Genomic DNA, 27,029 nt, shown 5'->3' with positions numbered 1-27,029 from the left:
TTCTCTATTATTCCAGTGTCGTATAGCGCGCGGGAAGAATGAACACCTATATCTTTCCGTACGAGCTCTGATTTCCCTTATTTTATCTTTGTCATCATTCCTACCTATAAATTGACGACTCCTTGGGGTGTTCCATGCACCACGACCAAATAGTGGATAGAACTGGAAGGAGAATCAGCATTGGTCGTATTTTTTTGTTTTTATTATCCGCAAAATCGATTTTCGGCCACTTGGTGACTTTTTTTTTCCTTATTGATTTTCAATTCCCCCCAAAGGGGGCTGGCTGGCAGCAGATTAGTACGCTCTTCTACAGCCTAGAGACGTTTTTTTAAAAAAAAAGGAAGAAGAAAAGAAACAAGAAAAACAGGCGATAAAATGGTGACTTAAAGAGTAAAATGACGAAAAAATGCGGAAAGTTAAAACAGAAAGCAAAAAGGGGTTGGCAATGTTAATAAAGTACACAGGAATCAGACAAGTAACATAGTAGACACACAATTAAAAAACATGGCGACAGTCTGGTTTCTGTTCGCAAGAGATAAAAAATCACACCCAGCGACAGTATGATGGCCATTCGCAACACTTCCCAAAAGACACAACACGGAACACTCACTGTAAAACACTCACTGTAAAACACTGCACGAAAATGACGGCACAAAGATGACACTCCCGAGCCAAAAGCAGATGAAGGAGGGGGGGAGGGGACCTGGAGGAGGGGGAAAAACAAGGAGGAAAAAACTAAAGGGGGGGAGCCAAGGAGTGAGAGGACTCATAAGAGGGGGGAGAGGGGCAGGGCAGACGTGAGAGGGAATGAGAAGAGACAGAGGAGGGAAATGCAAAGGACTCGGGGGAGAGAAGGGGAAAGAGAGAGGGGAGGTGGGGAAAAAAGAGGATGGAAGGGGGGGGGAAGGGAGCCCGGGAAAAGGACAGAGGAAAGGAGGGGTAGTGAGGTTCAGAGGTGATAGGATTGATAAATGGAGGGAGAGAGGGCATCATCTGGGAGGGGGATGGAAGCCACCTTAGGAAAGGAGATGAAGGGTGTAGAGATGGAGGGTAGGGGGGACACAACAGTGAAGACATGGCAGGGGGCGGGGATGGGAGAGGAGAGGAGCAACCAGGGGGTGAGGGGGATCAAGGTGGCGGGAGGTGTAGAGGATGCAGATATGTTCGAGGAATAGGAGCAGATGGGGGAAAGGAATGAGGTCATAGAGGGACGGGAGGCTTATGCGGAAGGCAAGGCGGAGTGACCATCCTCAGTGCTAGAAGTTAAAAATTTTACATAACGATCAGAGAGTATAAAACAGGAAATCACAACTACATGTGCGTATGAACATAACAGTATGTAGGAACATACCTGTACTATACAATTAAAATTGGTAGGCACTGGTATCAACAGGCTTAGAGCGATCACATAAACTGAGGCCGCTGTTTACATGCACCTGTTCAGCATTCCTCAGTGTGACAAGGCTTGGAACGCCCTCTATGTGACATGTGTAAAGTGAAGACTTAATATTACTGGTTTTGCAAGATATTAATACAAAATAACTCTTGTGCATTTGTGAATCATGAAGTAATTCAAATTTAAAATGTACGTAAAACACATATCAGACGAAGGCGGAAGGAATGATCTAACATACATTGGCGTATTGTTTTTTAAAAAAAACCAACTTACAAAACATAAAACAGATCGGCAATAAGTTGTCAGAGTGCAGGACAAGTAAAAGAGAAAATGACAATGAAAAAGAATAATATATGAATAACATGAAATGAGGTATAACACAGGTTTTTTAAAAAACGTAATACCCACCATCTGGCGTGGGAAGTTAGAAGTACTACGTTCGTGATTTACGTAAAATGTTACGTTAAGGCTAAGGAGTCAAATATATAAAAATAGTAATAGTACCAAAATGCCATTACGTAATAATTAAAATACCGTGAAACACAATGTTCATTACAAAAAAGTTTGTGGGTGTGGATAAACAATTTTGTTATCAAACTTCCGCTGCAGAGTAGCGAAAATCTCATTCTGGAATTTTGTCATCATATTTAACCGACATGATGATGTACCTCTCGTTTGTCCCTTTGGACAGGCTAGCCTGTCCAAAGGGAAAAACGCTGATTCTCCTTCCAATTCTATTCCTACCTATGTAAGTCGGTATCAACAAAATATTTTCGCATTCGGAGGAGAAAGTTGGTGATTGGAATTTCGTGAGAATATTCCGTCGCGACGAAAAACGCCTCTCTTTTAGTGATGTCCATCCCAAATTCTGTATTATTTCTGTGACCCACTCTCCCATATTTCGCGATAATACAAAACGTGCTGCCTTTCTTTGAACGTTTTCGATGTACTCAGTCAGTTCTATCTGGTGAGGATCCCACAGCGCGCAACAGTATTCTAAAAGAGGACGGACAAGTATAGACAGTCTCCTTAGTAGGTCTGTTACATTTTCAAAGTGTCCTGCCAATGAAACGCAGTCTTTGATTAGCCTTCCCCACAACATTTTCTGGGTGTTCCTTCCAATTTAAATTGTTCGTAATTGCAATTCCTAGGTATTTAGTTGAATTTACGGCTTCCATATTAGACTGACTTATCGTGTAACCTAAGTTTAACGTGTTCTTTTTAGCACTCATGTGGATGACCTCACACTTTTCGTTATTTAAGGTCCACTGCCACTTTACGCACGATCTCGATATTTCTTCTAAATCGGTTTGCAATTTGTTTTGAACTTCTGATGGCTTTATTAGTCGTTAAACGACAGCGTCATCAGTAAACAACCGAAGACGGCTGCTCAGATTGTCTCCCAAATCGTTTATATACACTCCTGGAAATGGAAAAAAGAACACATTGACACCGGTGTGTCAGACCCACCATACTTGCTCCGGACACTGCGAGAGGGCTGTACAAGCAATGATCACACGCACGGCACAGCGGACACACCAGGAACCGCGGTGTTGGCCGTCGAATGGCGCTAGCTGCGCAGCATTTGTGCACCGCCGCCGTCAGTGTCAGCCAGTTTGCCGTGGCATACGGAGCTCCATCGCAGTCTTTAACACTGGTAGCATGCCGCGACAGCGTGGACGTGAACCGTATGTGCAGTTGACGGACTTTGAGCGAGGGCGTATAGTGGGCATGCGGGAGGCCGGGTGGACGTACCGCCGAATTGCTCAACACGTGGGGCGTGAGGTCTCCACAGTACATCGATGTTGTCGTCAGTGGTCGGCGGAAGGTGCACGTGCCCGTCGACCTGGGACCGGACCGCAGCGGCGCACGGATGCACGCCAAGACCGTAGGATCCTACGCAGTACCGTAGGGGACCGCAACGCCACTTCCCAGCAAATTAGGGACACTGTTGCTCCTGGGGTATCGGCGAGGACCATTCGCAACCGTCTCCATGAAGCTGGGCTACGGTCCCGCACACCGTTAGGCCGTCTTCCGCTCACGCCCCAACATCGTGCAGCCCGCCTCCAGTGGTGTCGCGACAGGCGTGAATGGAGGGGCGAATGGAGACGTGTCGTCTTCAGCGATGAGAGTCGCTTCTGCCTTGGTGCCAATGATGGTCGTATGCGTGTTTGGCGCCGTGCAGGTGAGCGCCACAATCAGGACTGCATACGACCGAGGCACACAGGGCCAACACCCGGCATCATGGTGTGGGGAGCGATCTCCTACACTGGCCGTACACCACTGGTGATCGTCGAGGGGACACTGAATAGTGCACGGTACATCCAAACCGTCATCGAACCCATCGTTCTACCATTCCTAGACCGGCAAGGGAACTTGCTGTTCCAACAGGACAATGCACGTCCGCATGTATCCCGTGCCACCCAACGTGCTCTAGAAGGTGTAAGTCAACTGCCCTGGCCAGCAAGATCTCCGGATCTTTCCCCCATTGAGCATGTTTGGGACTGGATGTAGCGTCGTCTCACGCGGTCTGCACGTCCAGCACGAACGCTGGTCCAACTGAGGCGCCAGGTGGAAATGGCATGGCAAGCCGTTCCACAGGACTACATCCAGCATCTCTACCATCGTCTCCATGGGAGAATAGCAGCCTGCATTGCTGCGAAAGGTGGATATACACTGTACTAGTGCCGACATTGTGCATGCTCTGTTGCCTGTGTCTATGTGCCTGTGGTTCTGTCAGTGTGATCATGTGATGTATCTGACCCAGGAATGTGTCAATAAAGTTTCCCCTTCCTGAGACAATGAATTCACGGTGTTCTTATTTCAATTTCCAGGAGTGTAGATAAGGAACAGCAAAGGGCCTATAACATTACCCTGAGGAACGCCAGAAATCACTTCTGTTTTACTCGATGACTTTCCGTCAATTACAACGAACTGTGAGCTCTTTGACAGGAAATCACAGATCCAGTCACAGCACTGAGACGATATTCCATAAGCAGGCAATTTGACTACGAGCTGCTTGTGTGGTACAATGTCAAAAGCCTTCCGGAAGTCCACAAGTACGGAATAGATCTGAAATCCCTTGTCAATAGCACTCAGCACTTCATGTGAATAAAGAGCTAATTGTGGTTCACAAGAACGACGTTTGCTAAACCCTTGTTGACTGTTTGTCAACAGACCGTTTCCTTCGAGGTAATTCATTAGGTTCGAACACAGTATATGATCTAAAATCCTGCTGCATATCGACGTTAACTATATCGGCCTGTAATCTAGTGGATTACTCCTACTACCTTTCTTGAATATTGGTGTGACCTGTGTACCTTTCCAGTCCTTGGGTACGGATCTTTCGTCGAGCGAACGGTAGTATATGATTCTTAAGAATGGAGCTAATGCATCAGCATACTCCGAAAGGAACCTAATTGGTATACAGTCTGGACCAGAAGACTTGCTTTTATTAAGTGATTTAAGTTGCTTCACTACTCCGAGGATATTTACTTCTACGTTACTCTCGATTCGAATTCTGGAATGTTTACTTCGTCTTCTTTTGTGGAGGCATTTCGGAAGGCTGTGTACAGTAACTCTGCTTTGGCAGCACTGTCTTTGATAGTGTCTCCATTGCTATCGCGCAGAGAAGGCATTGATTTTTTCTTGCCGCTAACATACTTCACATACGACCAGAATCACTTTGGATTTTCTGCCAGGTTTCGAGACAAAGTTTCGTTGTGGAGTCTCTTATAAGCATCTCGCATTGAAGTCCGCGCTAAATTTAGAGCTTCTGTAAAAGATCGCCACTCTTGGGGATTTTGCGTCTGTTTAAATTTGTCATGATTGTTTCGTTGTTCCTGCAACAGTGTTCTAACCCGTTTTGTGTACCAAGGAGGATCAGCTAGAGGAAACAGTCAGCTCGTTGATATGAAATGAGATACTCGAAAATACTGAAATACATATGATGAAATAAGAAACTTGCGAGCACTTGTTAAAAATTCTGCTCATTTCTAAGACTTCACTGAACGATGTTTCCTGTCTACGTCAGCACTGGACGATGATCTGTAACCAACTGGGCGAGAGCTACTCTTTTATCTTCCGAGTAGCTTCTGTCCGTTGACGTCCGGTCATTGGCGGATTGTACTCGTCCGGCAATTGGCCGAGGCGAAGTCGACGTCTTCATCCTCAGCGTCACGCATGGCGCCCGTGGAACTAGTGCAAGTGGCGAGTAAAATTTGTAAATTTGTGGTAAGGTCTTACAGGACCAAACTGCTTAGGTAATCGGTCGCTAAGCTTACACACTACTTAATCTAACTTAAGGGGGGTAGGACGTCAAACGGGCCGACTTGGAGCAGGAGAGGCACCACAGGACATTTTATTTTCTTCTGTCTATACTTTTACAAAGGACCAGTAAGGATTCAGGATTCACACTCATAGCAGTGGAAGTGAAAAAACATAACAAAATAAATTTTTTTAGATACGAAATTTCATCATTTTTTCACATACTGTTGGCTGCATTTGATGCTATAGGTACATTTTTCTTCACAAGTAAGAGAGATTCTTTGATGAGTTTTGCACAGCATACAAACCTTACTTACAGATGTATGAAACTCTAGAATTTTCCAAATATATTAAAACTGTGCTAAAAATTGAGATAATTAATTACAAAATTTGATTTTTTTCTAAGCGTAAAGTTTAAAACGTAACAGCTCATTCATTTTTTCATAAATTAAATAGATTCTCGAGTTTCGGACACCTGTAAGTATGGTTTGTATGCTGTGCAAAATTCATCGAACAGTCTCTCTTACTTATGAAGAAAAGTGTACCTATAGCAACAAATGCAGCCAATAGTAAGTGAAAAAATGATTAAATTTCACATGTAAAAAAATTATTTTGTTATGTTTTTGAACTTCCGCTGCTACGAGTGTGAATCCTGAATTCTTCCTGGTGATGCTGACAAAGTTTTATGAACTTATTGTAAAAGTATAGACAGTGGAAGTTAAAATGTCCTGTGGTGCCTCTCCTGCTCCAAGTCGGCCCGTTTGACGTCCTACCCCCCTTAAACTAACTTAAACTACAGACAACACACACACCCATGCCCGAGGGAGGACTCGAATCTCCGACGGGGGGAGCCGTTGGGACCGTGACGCCTCAGACTGCGCGGCTACCCCGCCCAGCTAAGTGCCGAGTCTCTATGTCACTGGCACCATCTGGCATCTTTCCGCCTGTGGTGCTTTTGCCCTGACTGTGTCTTCTTCGGACGACACAGCACAATTGTAATAGTGCTCTACAAGAGAGGAAGCATTCACGACATAAAGAATTGTCTTCCCTTAGTTACAGTCTGCCTTTTGTGCAAAGCTTTTACGAGAATATTATTAAATCGTGTCAGTCCCGTCCACGACGCAGCTCAGCCTATTGGGCAGAATGGATTCCGCAACAGCTTTAGCACACCAAACCGTATTATTGTTCTCAGGGAAGTAACATGCTCAGCAAATGAATGTCGGACCCTTCACTGTATAGCCTCTGTACATTTTGAAAAGGCTTTTGTTTCAGTTAATCACCATGCAGTCGTCGAAGCCTTACGTGAGCTGGAGGTGGAGGTGGCCTATATTAAAATCCAGTAACATCTACATTCATACTCCGCAAGCCACCTGATGGTGTGTGGCGGAGGGTACCCTGAGTACCTCTATCGGTTCTCCCTTCTACTCCAGTCTCGTATTGTTCGTGGAAAAAAGGATTGTCGGTATACTTCTGTGTGGGCTCTAATCTCTCTGATTTTATCCTCATGGTCTCTTCGCAAGATATACATAGGAGGGAGCAATATACTGCTTGACTCTTCGGTGAAGGTATGTTCTCGAAACTTAGCTTTTCTTAGTGTCAGAGAACCAATTGAAGAGTTTCCAATTCACAGAAGAGTCAAACAAGGGGATCGTATCCGTCCCAAGATACTCACTGCCGTCCCGAAAATGACAATGTCAGTATTGAACTGGGAAAATGAAGGAACTAGAATCAACAGCAAGAAACTTTGGGATGTACTGTTGGAAACGATTTTGAAGAACTGGAAATGTCCGTATCAGATGTCGCATCGGGAAAGTCAGACTGTGGGACTGAACATAAAACAATAAAACAATACAAATAAATAAATAAAATAAATAAATAAAACATAAAACAATACGAATTTTATGTTACAAAATAGAACATGGTAGGAACAACTCAAAAACACACTACTGGATACTTCAGAGAGCACATATACATTTTTGAGCTTGTAAATACGACGGGAGGAATAATATCTAAAATTTTTCGATGTATCAGGCTGAGCTATGCCATATTTGGGAAGCAGTCCGCTGTCTTGAAGTAAAACATTGCACTATAACTGAAAAAAACCTTTTTTTTCCTTAACGTGTCTTTCCCGATTTACGGCTGTGATTCCTGGACGCATGAGGAATATACGAGTCGGAAACTTCAAAACTGCACAGAGAGGCTTGTAGAGGTCTATGTTGGAATTTACTAGGAAAGACAAAATAGGTTAGAAAACATTAGATCAGTCACTGACGTCAGAGGTATCCTAAAGCGAACACCCGCTATGAAACGGCAAGGGCCGGCCACATTGCCAGAGGGACAAAGCCGGTGCCTTCCAAGACGGAGACAGACCACGAGAAGGACCACCAGACCTGAGGAAAATCGTTTGAATCAACCTGCTGAATATTGGCTAAGTCCTTTTATAACGGAGGAAGATGTTGCAGACATACCCGGGCTCAGTACTTAACAGAAGTCACATAATTTAATGATGGAAATGACTGATGGTTGTATGGATGAAAGTCGCCAAAGCGTACAAAATAGTTCAGTTGGAAACTTCAGCGTTATGAAGGGTGTACATCAGTGTTATTCCTTACAGTCCTACAATCAGCCCATGACTGCTTTAGTTAGTAAATAATAACGAGGATGTCGATATTTATACTAGAATTTTCAATAAGTTCAGACACAGATACTTCAGTCATCTTAAAAACTAGGAAAGATAGCAAGTGTCATTCCACATGATTCGATACTGGGTCAATTTGGTTTAGTTAATAACTGAAATGATGGATGTCGATAGCTGTACTAGGCTTTTCACTCAGTACACACACAGGCGCAGCAGTCATTCAAAAGCAGTGAGGAATTGAAATTTCCGTTCCACAGGGTTAGATACTTTGTCAATTCCTTATTCTGTCGAGGTGATCCACAAAATTTAAATCAGTCACGAGGCAAAACTCATCCATTTTGCGGCTAACATAAAGATTACAGCACCGTGACCAAAACCAATAATAATTAGTTTCCGGATACTATTAACCAATTGCCCACATGTTGACCAAAATTTGAACTAAACATCCATTTTGCAGGCCAGCTAACAGTTTTATATTCTGCTGCTTTTGCCATATCAACAACTCTAAAAATTCTGATATGTAAGTCTACAACATGTTTGACATATTTTAGGACTTAGCTACTATTACAGAATGTTAATCACTTCACGAAAGAGTAATTATAATTATGTGTTAGATGCACACAACCACACCTTATAAGAATCTGTGTAACTGGGAATATTAACGAATTGTTCACTAACAATCTTTGTAGTTAATAGCACATTTGAAAGTAGGAAGGTATTCACAAAACAGTACTGAAGAAAGAAAAAGTATTTTCGCTTCCTGAAACTGAATCACACAACACATTTCGAGATGGTAGGCGCTCTATTAACCCTACTTGAAAATCTACGAAGGATAAAGTTATCACAGAACATAAGTGTATTACAAACAGAATTATGATTTTGAAATTAGTGTTGCAAAATGATGAGAAAACTTTTCTTTTAAATCACAGAGGTTTACGAACTCAGTTACAAGTAACTACATTACATGTATCAAGTAATATTAAGAATTTGGTTAAGGACATTTGTGCAGCTTTTGTTCAGAGAACGGGTCTCACGTCATAAAATTTATAGCCAACATCATCTTTGTAAAAAAATATTGCTAACTATCTAGCCAAAAATACAAAAGATGTGGCAGGATAGTAGACTGAACACACTAAATAATAGAAGGAGAGAAAAAAATTAAGGTGAGAGTGATAAACGTTGCTGAGAAGGGGGGGTTTGTGTAACACTGAAATTTGGCAGTGTGCACAAGAATAAGGAAAGCTGCTAACTACACTGTGATACTATACTGAAGGGTCGATGCTGGTATGTTGTAAACTGATTAACAGAAGTTAATGAAAGTGAAGTACTTACCATACCATTAAGAGCGTGTTTTAGAAATAAGACGTATGTAATTCAGTACAACGCAGAAGTCAATAACAGACTCTGAGAAACCGTCAGTGGAAGAAAGTTTCTAACCATTGTAAATGTAGGTTGACATTGCAATGAGTCTGTTTACACAGCACTTCCATTTCCAAACAGTATGTTTCGCCTTTAATGTGAATAGTAATGCTTATACTTGCTATAATCTGTAAGAATTGTCTATAAACGATTTAGATCTATCGATATAAGCTGTTTATGAACCGCTGTGTTTGATAGATCATTTTAGGTCTTTGGCGAGTCAGTTTGCTCTGGACCTATAGTATCCGTTCGAGGGTATAGACATGTGTTCCTTCTCGTTTAAGAGTAGTACGCCATCAATTCTTGGGCACTTGTTGTTCAGACTTGGTCGAAGAGGCACTTTGTGCTGTATTCTGACGTTAAGGAGAAAGATGCTTTTACTGACAGAGGTCCACACTGTTGAGCAGACTCTTCAGTGCATAATCGATCGTGTCAGACCAACTAAATTTAGCTACTGTGATGAAAGGAAGTTTTAGTGGCGGCGTTGGAGCGGGAATGTTTGCTCGTATCACTCCGAGCGTCGCTACCCAGACACGTGTTTCCACACACTTTAATAAGCGCACATAGGTTGCTGTCATCAGCTATTTAGAAGCTGGTTATTTTATCACTTACTGCTTTACTTCACTCTGAGCTATTATGGATTCAGAGATGTGAACCTCTCCTGAAGTGCAAAATTAAATTATTCACGGAAACGGATCACGTATTTTAGAAGATGTTACCTTGGTTTCAAAGTTGAATCTTGGAAATGTATTATGAAATATCACTTTTGGGCTGTAAAATTTTTGTCTTCTATCTAAATCAATATATTATCAATACATTCCTTGTTAAACTCACTTTTTACGAATTCATTTTTTAGAAAAGCTTATAAGTTGTCGTATTTCATGTACTTGAAACTGCCACTCTTTCTGGGCACCATCTTGTTGTCTTCCGTAAGTAACTAATGTGAGTTACAGTCATTCCGATTAATAGCCGCTCAACAACGGACTTGCCACCGAGAATTATGAGCAATGTTAAGGAGAATTTCTCTGCATGTTAATTCGGTTTCAGGCGCTGATAATAAGTTGGTGGATCAGCGTATACTATAGTGCGGCTGTGAGGCATCGTGTTGTGTAGCCTCACTTAACTGTTACAATGTTATGTACACAGGCAGTTATGGCTTTTACATGATTCCACTAATTAATTAATTATTTTCGACATTCTGAATTTATGTGTGCACAAGTTGGGAGACAGCCCCATTCCACAGCTGGGCAGTACAAGCAGAAAGCTAACACATGCTTAAACTTTTGCAGCTACGACCTGCTGTCATCATGTGTTACTTACAATTATGATAGATTGAGGACCCCATTTCTCTTCGTTGCGCTGAATTTATGAAAGTGTATATTGCGTGACTACTTTCTAGTCACTACACGAGTCAGTTCATGTCACTAAGATTGTTCCGTTGGACATTAGAAATACAAGTATACGTTCTGCATATCATGAAAGTATTCAGGGCTTATTTGTCACTACTTATGAATGGTAATGACACACAAACACACACACACACACACACACACACACACACACACACACACACACGTGTTTCAGGGATAGTAAACATTTTAGGAGGTGGTAAAATAAATCAGTTTAAATATAACATTCCATATAACTTGTGTCCAGTGTTAATTGTTTTACAGAGGCACAGCTGTTCGAATGTAACTCAAAAAAATACTTAGTCAAGGTGTCAACCAAATGATTGCGTTCAAAGTTGATTTTCAAAATTCACGTCTACGACTTCGTTGCACTTTGGAATTGTAGTAAAACACCACATGTAGCTCTTGCAAGGGCGCCTCTGCCTTCTTCCATACGGACAGCGCTATTCATAATCCCAACGATCAAAAAGTAACCAGGTAAGATCTTGGGACACTCATAGCCTGAAAGATGACTATTTCTGTCGGTTCATCATATGGGGAATTTTAGGTTTGATGATGTGTCACCTGATGACTACAATGTAATGGAGCACTCTCATACTTTAAGAGAATATCCATACTTGTAGCCAAAGGAACCTCTTTTAACAATGCTAGAGGCCTGATTTCAAGAAGTTCAGACTATGGTGCTCTGTAAGACTGTTTCGGTAACACAATAGGACCATTCACCTCATTATCTGTCATACCTTACCATACATTTTCTGGGCAGCGTTCCACGAAGGTGGGTTTTAGTCGGGCGACCGACCTGAGCTATGATTCTTATTGATACCCTGACAAATGAATGTGGCTTCATTAGCAAACAGTTGTAATGGGATTATTCGCCGATTTGCAAACTAGCCCGCGTCAAAATTTCAGTCGGTTACCTTCACCTCCATCTAGCTGTAAATGATATAGATAGAGACGTTGCATGCTCAATGTCTGTCACATTGTTGCGGAACACCGATACATGTAGAAATTCTGTGAGTGCTTGTTGAAGTAGTACGTTGTACCAACTGAATGTCTTCTATTTCATCCACACTATGTTCATTTGTACGTTCATATGAGACAAGCCTGCACCAGTATTACACAGTTTACTGAAAACTTATGTAAAAAGTCTTAAATAAAATAATCTGGTATTTTTAAATCATCTGTACGGGTATTTCAGAATGCAACCACTAATATTAGTGAATCTCCCAATATTGAGCAGTCTAAGTTAAACAGGCCTTTCAAAAGCACACAAGGTCAAAGTGTAAAAACAAATATTTTTGAAAATGAAGTCCTTGTCTTGCTTTAAAAATGGCAGCACCAGACTCTCTGCTCCTCTTATCCATGTTACTGCCCATCCACAAAAACGTTTACTTCGTAAAGTGGTGAACAAAGGTCACATCAACCGCGTTCCAGTGCTCTGTTAGAACATGTGTATGGTTCTGATAGACTGGACTGAGCCACGGACGTGGAGACATACAATGTCAGTGATTATCTGTGCAAAATAGTTCATATTTATCACTGTAACGTCATCCTTAAAAATATTCAAATAACCATTGAAGAGAGCATTACCGTTCACGCCATTATGAATATTAATTACATTACACACCGTCGAATTGCTATTTCAAGTTCGTCGGTTGAGTTTGCCCTAAAATAAAATTAAAAAAAAGTTCAAATGATTCTGATCACTGTGGGACTTAACATCTGAGGTCATCAGTCCCAGAACTTAGAAATACTTACAGCTAACTAACCTAAGGACATCACACACATCCATGCCCGAGGCAGGATTCGAACCTGCGACTCGAGCGGTCGCGCGGTTCCAGACTGAAGCACCTAGAACCGCTCGTCCACTGCGGCCGGCTCAGTTTACCCTCCTTCCTTATCTATATGTAACACCATTAAGCTCTCTTCTGCGCCTTTCAAGTGGTGACTAGTCTCATACATGTAGTTGAAAATCACCCCTCTGCCGCAGTTGCCCATTCTAAAACCGTCTGCAAGGGCGGTATATCTTGCTGAAAATTTCCTACTTGTGTGTCATGTATAATTTGCTTCACACAATGTACTTTACAAATACCTTCCTGTTCAGATTTGCTTATTCGACTTCATGCTCTAACTATATATATCATTACGTTTTTGCCATGATCGAAAACTCGATGTTGTATGGCAGAATTTTTTTTCCAAAATCTGGTGTAGTGGTGATCCCCTTATCGCTTGCTGTTTCTTCTTTCCACTTCTTCTTGCCTCTATGGATAGGACTATTTACCAGCTCTGCATCGTAATCCATTGTTTACTGCTAGTTGTGGTTCTTTTTTTTTCTTTTTCAGTTATCAGTCATCTGAGTGATTTGATAGGGTCCGCCACGTATTCATCCCCAGTGCCGAACTTTTCAGCACGAGTAACCGACATCCTCAAATACAGGGTTATTACAAATGATTGAAGCGATTTCATAAATTCACTGTAGCTCCATTCATTGACATATGGTCACGACACACTACAGATACGTAGAAAAACTCATAAAGTTTTGTTCGGCTGAAGCCGCACTTCAGGTTTCTGCCGCCAGAGCGCTCGAGAGCGCAGTGAGACAAAATGGCGACAGGAGACGAGAAAGCGTATGTCGTGCTTGAAATGCACTCACATCAGTCAGTCATAACAGTGCAACGACACTTCAGGACGAAGTTCAACAAAGATCCACCAACTGCTAACTCCATTCGGCGATGGTATGCGCAGTTTAAAGCTTCTGGATGCCTCTGTAAGGGGAAATCAACGGGTCGGCCTGTAGTGAGCGAAGAAACGGTTGAACGCGTGTGAGCAAGTTTCACGCGTAGCCCGCAGAAGTCGACGAATAAAGCAAGCAGGGAGCTAAACGTACCACAGCCGACGGTTTGGAAAATCTTACGAAAAAGGCTAAAGCAGAAGCCTTACCGTTTCGAACTCATTGATGGTGACATGCTGCGCCGAGTGTGGGAGGAACTTGATTATCGGCTTGATGTCTGCCGAATCACTAAAGGGGCACATATCGAACATTTGTGAATGCCTAAAAAAACTTTTTGAGTTTTTTGTATGTGTGTGCAAAGCATTGTGAAAATATCTCAAATAATAAAGTTTATTGTAGAGCTGTGAAATCGCTTCAATCATTTGTAATAACCCTGTACTTACTGGGGCATTCGAATCCCTCTCTTCCTCCAAAGTTTTCACGTTCTACAGCTCCGTCTAGTATCTAAATATTAATCCCCGCTGTCTTAACGGATGTCCTTTCATCCATCCCTTAGTCTAGTCAGTGTGTTCCAAATATTTATTTCCTCGCCGATACTGCACAGAACCTCTTTACCTTGCAAGTTCACCCAATTTAAAACTTTCGTCTGTTACACGACTTCTCAAATGTTTCTATTCTCTTCTGTTCCTCTTTCCCCACAGTGCGTGTTTCATTACCATTTCTTCCTCAAATTAAGGTCTGTGTTTCATACCACTAAACTTCTTTTTACCAGGAATGCCCTTTTGCTTGTGCTAGTCTGCTTCTTATGTTCTCCTTGCTACAAGCAGCATGGGTTGTTTTGACGCCTACGTACCAGAATTCCTTAACTTCATCTACATCGTGATCACCAGTTCTGATGTCAATTTTCTCTCTTTTGTCATTCCTGATATTACTCATAACTTTCATCCTCCTTCGACTTACTCTCTGTCCGTGTTCTGTACTCATCAGACTGTTCTTTCATTTCAACAGACCCGGTAATTCTTCTTCACTTTTACTCAGGATGGTAATGTCATCAGGAAATCTTATCATTGACAGTATTTCGCCATGAATTTTAGGATCATTCTTGAAACTTTTCTTTAATTTCGTTATTGTTTCTTCGATGTATAGAGTGAACAGTGGGGCGAAAGGATACTTCCCTGTCTTACACATTTTTCAATACGAGCACTTCGTTCTTGCTCTTCCAGTCATATTGTTCCCCCTTGGTTCTTGTAACATTGTACTAGGGCTGAATGAAAAGTAATGCGCCCACTTTCGTTAATTGGATTCGGATGGGAATATTTTAACAAATCAAACGCATAAATAATCCTCAGAACGTGATCTTTAATTACGAATATTTACTTTTCCACATAATCACCAGCCAATTCGATACATGTTTGCCAACGATGAACAAATTTTCTGAAGCCGCACGGAAGAAGTGGACACTCTGTTTCCGCAACCACGGTTTCACAGTTCTCTCAACGTCTCCGCGTCGTAATGATGTACCCGCGTTTTGTCTCCTGTCACACTGAGTGGAGAAAGGCGTCACCTTCATTAAGTGGAGAGGACTTCCTGGCAAATTTCAAGTCTGTGCGCTTTCATTTCAGGAGTCAGCATCCGGGGTACCCATCGTGCACAGATCTTCCGACTGCCAAGCAAAGCAAAAATATCACCCACATGTTCTTGTGAAATGCCGATTGTACTTGCAATTCCTCTGTGAGTGATACGCAGATCATCCTGAATCAATCTGTCAATGCTTTACTTGTGCAACTCGGTGGTTGCTGTCACAGGACGTATAACTCTTTGTTTGCCACGCAGGTCAGATGTTCCCGCCTCAACATTTTTAAACTTACTCGCCCAAGACGCACAGTACTCACATCAACACAATCACCATAAACTGCTTTCATTCTATGATGAATCTCCTTTGGGGTGACACCTTCTGCTGTCAAGCATTCAATGACTGCACATTGCTTAAATCGCATTGAACGACCGTCAGCGCAGGGTTCCATACCTAACACTGTAACAACACAACCGTTCAATGCTAAGGCTTCCCGCCAACTGTAGCTGTAGAGAAGAGGCTACGGAACAAGCCAGTACCTGCCGCATACCAAAGCTGCCAACTGTTGAAGAGTTACGAAGGTGGAGGCATTACTTTTCAGTCAACCATTGTATATTACTCGACTTTCTCCGTTGCTTGCCCTGTTTTTCTAGAATTTCGAACACCTTGCATCATTTGACATTATCGAACGTGTTTTCCAGTCGAGGAATTTTGTGAACTGGTCTTCATTTTTCTTTACTCTTGCTTTCTTGCTTCCATTATGAACCACAACATCAGAACTGCCTCTCTGGTGACCTTAGCGTTTCTAAAGCCAAACTGGTCTTCATCTAACGTACACATAGGTTTCTTTTCAATTCTTCCGTATATTATTCTTGTCAGAGACTAGGATTCATGAGTTGTTAAACGCATAATGCTATTATTCTCATACTTGTCGGCTCTTGAAGTCTTCAGAATTGTGTGAACGATGTTTTTTCCAGAAGTCTAGTGGTATAGCACCAGTCTCATACATTCTACACATCAATGTGGATAGTCGTTTTGTTGCCACTTCCAACAATAATTTCAGAAATAGAGATAGTACGTTATCTGTACCTACTGCGTTACTCGTTCGTAAGTCTTCCAAAGATTTTTCAGATTCTGGTTCTAATACTAGATCTCTTATCTCTTCCCTGTTGGCTTTTGTTTCTTCTTCTATCACGTCATCAGACAAGTTTTCCACCTCATTGAGGTCTCAGTGTACTAATTCCATCTATCCTCTCTCTCCTTTGCATGTCACACTGGAATTACTGTGGCACTATCTATATTACAACTCTTGCTTTTAATTGTAATGAAGATTGTTTTGATTTTGCTATATGCTGAGTCAATCATTCCAACAATCATTCATTTTTCGATTTCTTCACATTTTTCACGCAGCCATTTCGCCTGATCTTCCCGGCACATCCTATTAATTTAATTCCTAACAAGGGAACCTCTCCATCGCACCCCCTCAGATTTTGTTATAAGTTGGCACAGTGGATAGTCCTTGAAAAGTTGAACACAGATCAATCGAGAAAACAGGAAGAAGTTGTGTGGAAGAATGAAAAAAATAAGCAAAATATACAAACTGAGTAGTCCATGTGAAAGATAGGCAACATCAAGGATAGCGTATGCTCAGGAGCGCCGTGGTCCCGTGGTTAGCGTGAGCAGCTACGGAATGAGAGATCCTCGATGCAAGTCTTCCCTCAAGTGAAAAGTTTATTTTCTTTATTTTTACAAAGTTATGATCTGTCCCTTCGTTCATTGACGTCTCTGTTCACTTCTTTCTTCGGGTTGTACCTCGTTCCACGACTTCTTTGCAATATTTAATTGTGCTTTTTTCCTTCATCCCTTTAAATTTCTTAAATTTATTGGTTACTTTACTCCATAATCTATATTTGCGTCTTTTAATTGCTTTGGACAGTAACCTGTACTGGAGCATTTCCTTCATCTAACCCAAAGAAATACCATCAGATTGAAGTCGCAGTATTTCCTCTTCGTGTTCTTCGTACGGATCGCTAACAGTCTCATCACCTGCTACATAAAGCCCCGCAGCAATCAGCAAGGTATCGTCATCACCACACGCACTGTTTATCAACAAATGTAGCAAATAATCATACAAATGTTCGATAATCGTTCGATCCGTTAAGGAACTTTCCGATCCCTTACAGTTCAGAAAATATTCATCGACCTTGTTATTGAAGTCGCGAGCTATTTTTGCTGGATTCATATTGCCCGCGGAATAAATCTCACGTATTTAATGCACTCTCGTCCAAAGTAGCGAACAGTCAACTGCCAGCCAGGGAGCCTCGTTGTCAGGAATACTGTCTCTTCCGTGCGCTGTAGTCGACTGACGTCGTGTGTTTCGATGTTTGTTTAGGTGTAGCGTCCCCATACTATGGCGCAGATACCTCGCATCTGACGGACAGATAATAACTGTCTGAAAATAAAAAATTAAACTTTTCACTCGAGGGAAGACTTGAACCAGGGACCTCCGCAGCTGCTCACCCTAACCACGGGACCACGGCGCCCCTGAGCTCACACTCTCCTTGATGTTGCCTATCTTGCGCGTGGACTACTCAGTTTGTATATTTTGCTTATTTTTTCATAGTTCCATACAAGTTCTTCCTATTTTCTCGATTGATCTGTGTTCAGTTTTTCAAGGCCTATCCACTGCGCCAACTTATAACTAAATCTGAGGGGGGTGCGATGGGGAGGTTCGCTTGTGACTTTTATTTATGCATTCATGAATTTCTCTGAAAACAGCTGTCCAATAATGTTTAATCCATTTAACCAAACTGCTTCAATTACTGGCACATTGTTTATCTAGGATTAATTCAAATAGCGAGATGATGAGAGCTTAACTCCAAAAACGAGCTGCTGATGAATACATTCCTAACATTAGTGGCTGCGTGCTAAAATATTTATAATGATTACCTTAACAAGTGCTGACACTGCTCCTTAGTACCGACAGTATTAGAAATCCAGCTAATGCTCTACAAGCAGCAGCGTCTCCTTTATACACCCCGTTATAGAAATACTATATCGACATACTTAGAATTTTTAAATACCTACGCGTCATACTTAAACCATAGCATAATAGCCGAAAAATCAATAAATAAACCTATAGCAACTGGTGTAACAAGCGAAATGCAAGCTTTTCTCACTAAGTATACGTGTCTTTGCAACGAATAAAAATTGAGCACATGTTACATGGAACGTTCTATTCGAATTAGCATAAAATATGAATTCGTGAAATATTTGAATGTTGACTGTTCTTCTCGAAACCCCAACAGCTTATCTCATAATGACTGTAATTCCAAAACGTCCTGGATGAAAAACCGCGGACACTAGCAGTAGCGAGCGTGTTTCCAGTGCACTAAGACAAGCCGAGGTACGTACCGAAGTGCTGGTGGACGCTGGGGTCTTCCGGAGCCAGCTGCAGCGCCCTCCTGAACCATCGCTCCGCCTCAGCCGCGCGGCTCCTCTGAAACGGAAAACCCTCCACTTTAGTCACAAATACACGCTCAGTTTACTGCAGTACTAGTCACTGCTAGTTGTTCAATGACTACAGTACTAATCACTGCCGTCTGCTCAACTTAATGCAATATCAACTACTGCTCTGCACCGAAATTACTTCATTGTTGCCGCCTGTTGTGCGCTCAACTAAATAAAATAATGTTTCCGCACTAACTGTAGCACAAAAAATAGTATCTAGTAGCTACCGTGTGGTAACAGCCAGAAGCCTACAAATCCCTAGACATTTTGCATTTCCACAACATTAGACCCGTGCTTGTAAAACGTGAGGCCAGCAAAGAGTACACCCAAAGGGCCAGAAAAATGTTGAAGAACAAACTGAGAGACGGCAATACCAAAAAGGCAACCAATAACTGGGTCATATCCACCATCAGATACATGGCATGAATAGTGAATTTGGCACAAGTAGAGTTGAGTAATCTGGACAAGAAAACAAGAAGAATCACTCTCGCACTGATGTCGACAGGTTATAGTTGCCCAGAAACGTATACCGTACAGGCCCTGCATGCGAGGGAGACAGTGCGAGAGGAGAAGTGTGCACCTGCAGACTATATGGAAAAATGGAAATGTCGTGTGGCTAGGGCCTCCCGTCGGGTAGACCGTTCGCCTGGTTCATGTCTTTCGATTTGACGCCACTTCGGCGACCTGCGTGTCGATGGGGATGAAATGATGATGATTAGGACAACACAACACCCAGTCCCTGTGCAGAGAAAAATCTCCGACCCAGCCGGGAATCGAACCCGGGCCCTTAGGATTGACAGTCTGTCACGCTGACCACTCAGCTACCGGGGCAGACTACATAAAACACAGCGAAGACCCAGCTCTGATTGAAGTCAACAACAGAAAGCTTTTCGAAGCACAAAAAAATCAAGAATCGGTATCGCAAATTTGCACACCAGTGCCGGATTGACAGCCTAAAGAATAAAGCTATTGTCGGGGTAGTTTTTAGAAAAGATTGGTTAAAAAGCTTTCGAACGTGTATGAGCTTCCAAATCAGTAACAGCGAATTCTGTGTAATGTAGACACTAGAACACACACGGATTTCGTCGTATAAGAATATGAAACTTTTAGATGGGTGTTGTAATCACTACTGATAGCGATTAAATTAATGCTTAGAGGAATGTTACCAGTAATAGCTCTGGTCATGGAGGTTCTTCTGGTTGCTTAGGAGTTAAGTATCTTTTAATTTGCGGTCACAAACCTCCATTCATTGTACACGAAATTCCGTAACTTAAATAGGAATTGAATTCCTACTGTTTCCATTAGTAGGTGCAGGTACAGTTTCTATGTAAAACGTTAGAAATTTTTGGTACCTGGATTTTCACAAAAATTTCTAATTTTTTGCACATACAAATGAGGTGAAAAAAGTCATGGGATACTTCTTGATATCGTGTTTGACCTCATTTTTCGCTGCGTAGTGCAGCAGCTCGACGTGATATGGACTGAACAAGTCGCTTGAAGTTCTCTGCGGAAATATTGACCCATGTTGCTCTAAAATGGTTCAAATGGTTCTAATCACTATCTGTGGTCATCAGTCCCCTAGAGTTAGAACTACTTAAACCTAACTAACCTAATGACATCACACACACCCATGCCCGAGGCAGGATTCGAACCCGCGACCGTAGCAGCAGCGCAGTTCCGGACTGAAGGGCCTAGAACGGTTCGGTCACAGCGGCCGGCCAAGAGCCATGTTGCCTCTCTAGCCGTCCATAAGAGCGAAAGTGTTGCCGGTGCAGGATGTTGTGCACGAACTGACATCTCGATTACGTACCATAAATGCACGAGGATTCGTGTCGGGCGATGTGGGAGGAAAACAATTCGCTCGAATTCTCCAAAACATTATTCAAACTAACAACTGCGGCCCGGTGGCGTGGCCCATTGTCATCCATAAAAATTGGGTCATTATTTGGGAAGGTGATATCTCTGAATTGTTGCATATGATTTCCAAGTAGCCAGACGCAGCCGTGTCCAATCAATGAACGGTTGAGCTGGGCTACAGAAACCAGTGTATTCAATGTAAACGTAGTCCACACCATTACGGAGCCACCAGTAGCTTGCACAGTGCCTCGTTGACAACTCTCGAACCCTATTATCAGCTCTTTTCAACTGAATTCAGGTTTCATCTGACCAGGCCACGGTTTTCCAGTCGTCTAGGGTCCAATCGATATGGTTAAGAGCCCAGGAGAGGCGCTGCAGGCGGTGTCGTGCTGTTAGCAAAGGCACTCGCGTCGGTCGTCTGCTACCTTAGCCCACCAACGGCAAATATCGTCGCACTGTCCTAACGGATACATTCGACGTACTCCCCACATTAATTTCTGCTGTCATTCCACGGATAACTCTACCCAGGAAGGCAGTCGGCCACTGCGTTGACCGTGGTGAGAAATAATGCCTGAAATTTGCTATTCTAGGCGCACTCTTGACGCTGCGGATTCGGACTAACGATCTTCGAGATGTGTTTAGCTCGAAGTACCAGTCCATGTTCAAAGTCTGTTAGTTCCCGTTGTGCGGCCATAATCCCGTCGCAAAACTTTTCACATGAATCACCTGAGCGCAAATGAAAGCTCCGACAACGCACTGTGCTTTTATATCTTGTGTACGTGGTACTACCGCCATTTTCATATGCGCATATCGATATTCCATGACTTTTGTCAACTAAGTGTACACATGTAACTTGAAGTACGAACAGATGCAGAAGGCATTCTGCGCGATTTAAAATTCCAGCACTTCGCGTCAGCGTAAGGAAGTCGGAGAGTGCAATAGAAATGGCGTTGAACCTCTGCAGAAAAACTGCTCCATGACCAGGGCCTTTCTGTGTTGTGGCTGTCAACTAACGATTCTCAGATAGAGAAATGGCAAAATACTGTCATGACTGATGCGAAATCTTGCTATTAATGTCAAAACGAAGGAAGATGGGAATTATGGCGTTTGAAATTTAGTACTATAAAATGTAGAAAATTGGGTGGATAGCTAAAATAAGAAACGAGGTGGTTCCGTGCAGGACCGCCAAGGAAGAGATATTTGCAAAATGCTGACTAGAAGAAGGCCAAGGATAAGTGGAGATGTGTCAACACATTAAGCAGTAATTTCAATGAGAATAGAGGCAGCCACTGCGAAAACATTGTAGAAGATAGGAACGTTGCATTTCTTTGGTGTATTACCGCTTGGTGCATCTTTGAATGGAGATATAATGAAGATTATCAGTTTCATCGGGATTTTGACACTTTATAAATATTTCTGCATGCTGAACATATTAACGATACACAGTCTCTGGTTTCCAGAGGTTGCATTATTGAATAGAGCGCGGCCAAGCAAGTAACAGTCGACTCGAGTCGCAGTCTTGTTGTTGTTGTTGTTGTTGTTGAGTCGTGGAGGCTGTTACATCGTGGCAGAATCAGCAGCTTAAAACGTGGATGTGCCGCACGAGATTTTTATTACAGATGTTCCATCATATGTAACCTTGTAATTAAGGATAACTTTTAAGACGATTGTAAGAAAAGATAGCACTTCAGAAAGAGGTTACTTATTTTAAGTTTGTAAGCTGCAAGTGCGAGTTCAGTAATTATTGCTGTGCAAAGATTTCATCGTGTACAATAATATCTATCAGTTGGTAATCATGTGTTCAGTAATCTAAGTAAGCTTCCTTTATTTAGATTGGTCACATATAATTGGATTAGGAATTCAAGAAAACAAATTTTTGTAGCGGAAATACTTTGTAGAAGCAGAAATTATGATGTACGACAACGAATCGAGAGACAATGCTGATTGTTCAGATTAGTTTCAGATTACTTTTGCTTCATTAAAAGAACTGAATAGAATTTCAAACTACTTCATTTCGTCCTTTGTAACTATTCAAAAAACATATGCTCACTATTGAAAGGAAATCATGATTGGTAAAATTTGTATTGTAACTATTTGACTTTTGCGTGAACAGTAATTAATAATTTTAAAAAGAGAATCAAAACTAATTTGCTAAAATTACAGTTTTAAAGAAATAAGAATAAGAATGTAGACTGCCGCGCGGTGATTTCTTTCAGATCATCATTTTCAATGCCGCCGAAGAAGAGTAAGGTAATCTGTTGAAATGGAAGAATTTGTTGTAGGGCCTAAATGAACATTTTTGACAGAAAGTTAGGAACAGTTTTCAGTCAGTGAAATTTCATGTAAATTCAACACAAGTGTTACTGTAACGAGACATATTTAAATTACGTAAAACTTAGTAATTCTAAGTACACTTATGAATCATTATTTTATGCAATCAACACTACAGACCGTCAGATATATTTCATATTAAAATAACATTTCCAAAAAGTAATTTGAATAAATAAGTTCATGTTCAAAAACTGGGTTGATCTGGCGTTTCTAGATCAGAATCTGTAATTAGAATTCAGAAATTACAGTTTTCATATTGTTAGAGAGGAATTCAGTTACGCACAATTTCAGCAAACAACTTATAACATAACAGATAACTTCAAACATATGCAACAAATAACTGAGGAAACTGGATGTAGGTGCTACTGTGAGACGAGGACTAGAATGTACAGAAGGATATCATGGCAACATGTCAGTCAGAACAGTGTCCAGAAAAAAGTTAATACGAAATTTAGTTAACACTGAACTGATGGGAATAAAAAATTTCGTTTTGAGGGCTTTGCTGCAGTGTATATGCAACGTAGTCCGACTCCGATGCGGGTATATAAGCATTAACATGTATGGAAGGTATTATTGTGTCAATCCTATCATTCTGTCACGCGTGCGGTAAATGCGGAAATCAGAATGCATACAAACAGGACCAATGTGCTGTTATTTGTTTCTTGGCTGCCGAAGGAAAATCAGCGGTAGACATCCATTGAAGAATAAGGAATGTGTATGGGGTAGCATGTCTATCGAAAACGACCATTGTGGAATCGTGCAAGACATGGAGTGCAACTGCTTCATGATAAACGCATGTCCACACATCGCAAATGTCGTAATAGAGAGACATGCTAGCATTCACCCTATAGCCCAGAGATCTCTCTCCATGCGAACACCACGTCTTTGATCTCTTAAAAAAGGCCTTAAGGTGTTGGCGGTTCCCGTCGACCGAGGAAGTGCAACAGGCAGATACAGCATTCTTCACGCAGCAGGACAGGGTGTTTCATCAAACTGTTATCTTCAATTTGGTGCATCGATGGAATGATTACTTCAATTGGTTGGGTTGGGTTGATTTGGGGGTGGAGCCCAGCGAGGTCATCGGTCTCATCGGATTAGGAAAGGCCGGCCGGAGTGGCCGAGCTGTTGTAGGCGCTTCAGTTGGAACCACGCGACCGTTACGGTCGCAGGTTTGAATCCAGCCTCGGGCATGGATGTGTGTGATGTCCTTAGATTAGTTAGGTTTAAGTAGTTCTAAGTTCTAGGGGACTGATGACCTCAGACGTTAAATCCCATAGTGCTCAGAGCAATTTTTTTTTCAAACCAAACCAGTCAGCCATATTCGAGATACAACAAGCGCCCATTTCTTTTATGAGTCCATAAGCTCTTTCCAACAATGAAGTTATTAATATGGGAGCATTATGATGCCTTGTTCGTCCGAACAAAATAAGCAACCCAGTCTCTTCGTCTTCCTATTACCCATTTTCATGCTTGTGCTTTATTTGTGCAGTATTCCACCAACGTAACACGCAAGTGTAGCGGGTTGCAAAATCACCGGTCTGTAGGCGAACTAGCACTCAGTCCGCCTACATGCGGCGCCCACATCACCAGTGCGAGGCGCGGCGAACACAGCATAGCTTGTTTCCACTATGCGATGTGCCGGCAAGTGTCAAGAACATAGCAGACTGTCCATGCAGTATTTGGGCTGCCGAAAGGTCTCGGAATGCTGGTTCCAGTTGACACTTCAACCAAAGCAACGAGCAGCCATCAGTCAATCACCGAGCCTCTGCCTCGGCGGCTTGGCCCTGTGGACACACGTGCAAATATTTCGTATCAGCCGGTTACTGAAATTAATGCTTCTGATTAACGGACAGCTGTTCCCTTGTGATCGGTCTACACTTTGAGCTCGCTCTGATTTCACTCAACAGGGATAGTGATCTGCACCGGACGTGTAACTTCTACATCTGCCAGTTATTCATAAACTTAAGAGAGAAATAATATAATTTCGAAACTCCGATATATTCTTTATTCAGACAATTAGTAGCATCAGTGGATTTCATGTGAAGAAAGATTTCTAAACTACTGGCCATTAAAATTGCTACACCACGAAGACGACGTGCTGCAGACGCGAAATTTAACCGACAGGAAGAAGATGCTGTGATATGCAAATGATTAGTTTTTCAGAGCATTCACACAAGGTAGGCGCCGGTGGCGACACTTACAACGTGCTGACATGAGGAAAGTTTCCAACCGATTTCTCATACAAAAACAGCAGTTGACCGGCGTTTTCTGGTAAAAAGTTGTTGTGATGCCTCGTGTAAGGAGGAGAAATGCTTACCATCACGTTTCCGACTTTGTTAAGGGTCGGATTGTAGCCTATCGCGATTGCGGTTTATCGTATCGCGACATTGCTGTTCGCGTTGGTCGAGATCCAATGACTGTTAGCAGAATATGGAATCGGTGGATTCAGGAAGGTAATACGGAACGCCGTGCTGGATCCCAAACGCCTCGTATCACTAGCAGTCGAGATTACAGACATCTTACCCACATGGCTGTAACGGATCGTGCAGCCACGTCTCGATCCCTGAGCCAACAGATGGGGACGTTTGCAAGACAACAACCATCTGCACGAACTGTTCGACGACGTTTGCAGCAGCATGGACTATCACCTCGGAGACAATGGCTGCGGTTACCCTTGACGCTGCATCACAGACAGGAGCGCCTGTGATGGTGTACCCAAAGACGAAGCTGGCTGCACGAATGGCAAAATGTCATTTTTTCGGATGAATCCAGGTTCTGTTTGCAGCATCATGATGGTCGCATCCGTGTTTGGCGACATCGCGGTGACCGCACATTGGAAGCGTGTATTCGTCATCGCCATACTGGCGTATTACCCGGCGTGATGATATGTTGTGCCATTTATTACACGTCTCGGTCACCTCTTGTTCGCATTGACGGCACTTTGAACAGTGGACGTTACATTTCAGATGTGTTACGACCCGTGGTTCTACTCTTCATTCGATCTCTGCGTAACCCTGCATTTCAGCAGGATAATGCACAACCGCATGTTGCAGGTCCTGCACGGGCCTTTCTGGATACGGAAAATGTTCGACTGCTGCCCTGGCCAGAACTTTCCCCAGATCTCTCACCAATTGAAAACATCTGGTCACCGGTGGCAAGTAATTGGCTGGTCACAATACGCCAGTCACTACTCTTGATGAACTGTAGTATCGTGTTGAAGGTGCATGGGCAGCTGTATCTGTATATGCCATCCAAGCTCTGTTTGACTCAACGCCCAGGCGTATCATAGCCGTTATTACGGCCAGAGGTTGTTGTTCTGGGTACTGATTTCTCAGGGTCTATGCACCCAAATTGCGTGAAAATGTATTCACATATCAGTTCTAGTATAATATACTTGTCCAATGAATACCCGTTTATCATGGTCATTTCTTCTTGGTGTAGCAATTTTAATGGCCAGCAGTGTATGTTTGTTAAAACAAATTTTATGTTGTTTAACGCTTAGCTGGGAGCCTTGTTTTGCTTGTAGCACTGACGTAAGGTCACTGCATTTTCTACCTGGCTTGACCATACTGCAACCAAACTTGACCTCAATTTGATCTCAGTTTTTCACTAGTATCGATAGTATTTTACCTTTCCGCTTTACATCAGGTGCCATGAAACACTGTAATGTGAACATTCCCGTGGAAACCTCCCAAGTTATCTTACATTTCATTCAGGGACGAACAATTAAATTTGATGTATGCAAAGTAGCACGTAAATTAACGCTGCACTACAACCCCAGGATATGAAAAAGTTTTATTAAAAGTACCACTGAGAAAGTGAATTTAATGTGAGAGTAGTGCATACATCGTCAGATCATGTAAAGTCGTATGTCGTGGTAAGTGAAAATCATCAACACC

General features: G+C 42.3%; 1 protein-coding gene across 1 annotated transcript in view; it reads right to left on the bottom strand.

Moving 5' to 3' along the window:
* LOC124803379 (protein O-mannosyl-transferase TMTC2-like) overlaps positions 1–27,029 on the bottom strand; it is a 118,879-nt gene that overhangs the window by 45,067 nt on the left and 46,783 nt on the right. The window contains exon 3 of the mRNA XM_047264564.1: positions 18,847–18,931. Coding sequence (XP_047120520.1) covers positions 18,847–18,931 — 85 coding nt within the window. The remainder of the gene's footprint in view (positions 1–18,846; positions 18,932–27,029) is intronic.

This window comes from Schistocerca piceifrons, chromosome 6 (assembly GCF_021461385.2).
Source record: "Schistocerca piceifrons isolate TAMUIC-IGC-003096 chromosome 6, iqSchPice1.1, whole genome shotgun sequence".
In the NCBI taxonomy this organism is placed as follows: Eukaryota; Metazoa; Arthropoda; class Insecta; order Orthoptera; family Acrididae; genus Schistocerca; species Schistocerca piceifrons.
Note: the sequence above shows the minus strand (reverse complement) of the source record. Positions and strands in the feature narration are given on the sequence as shown.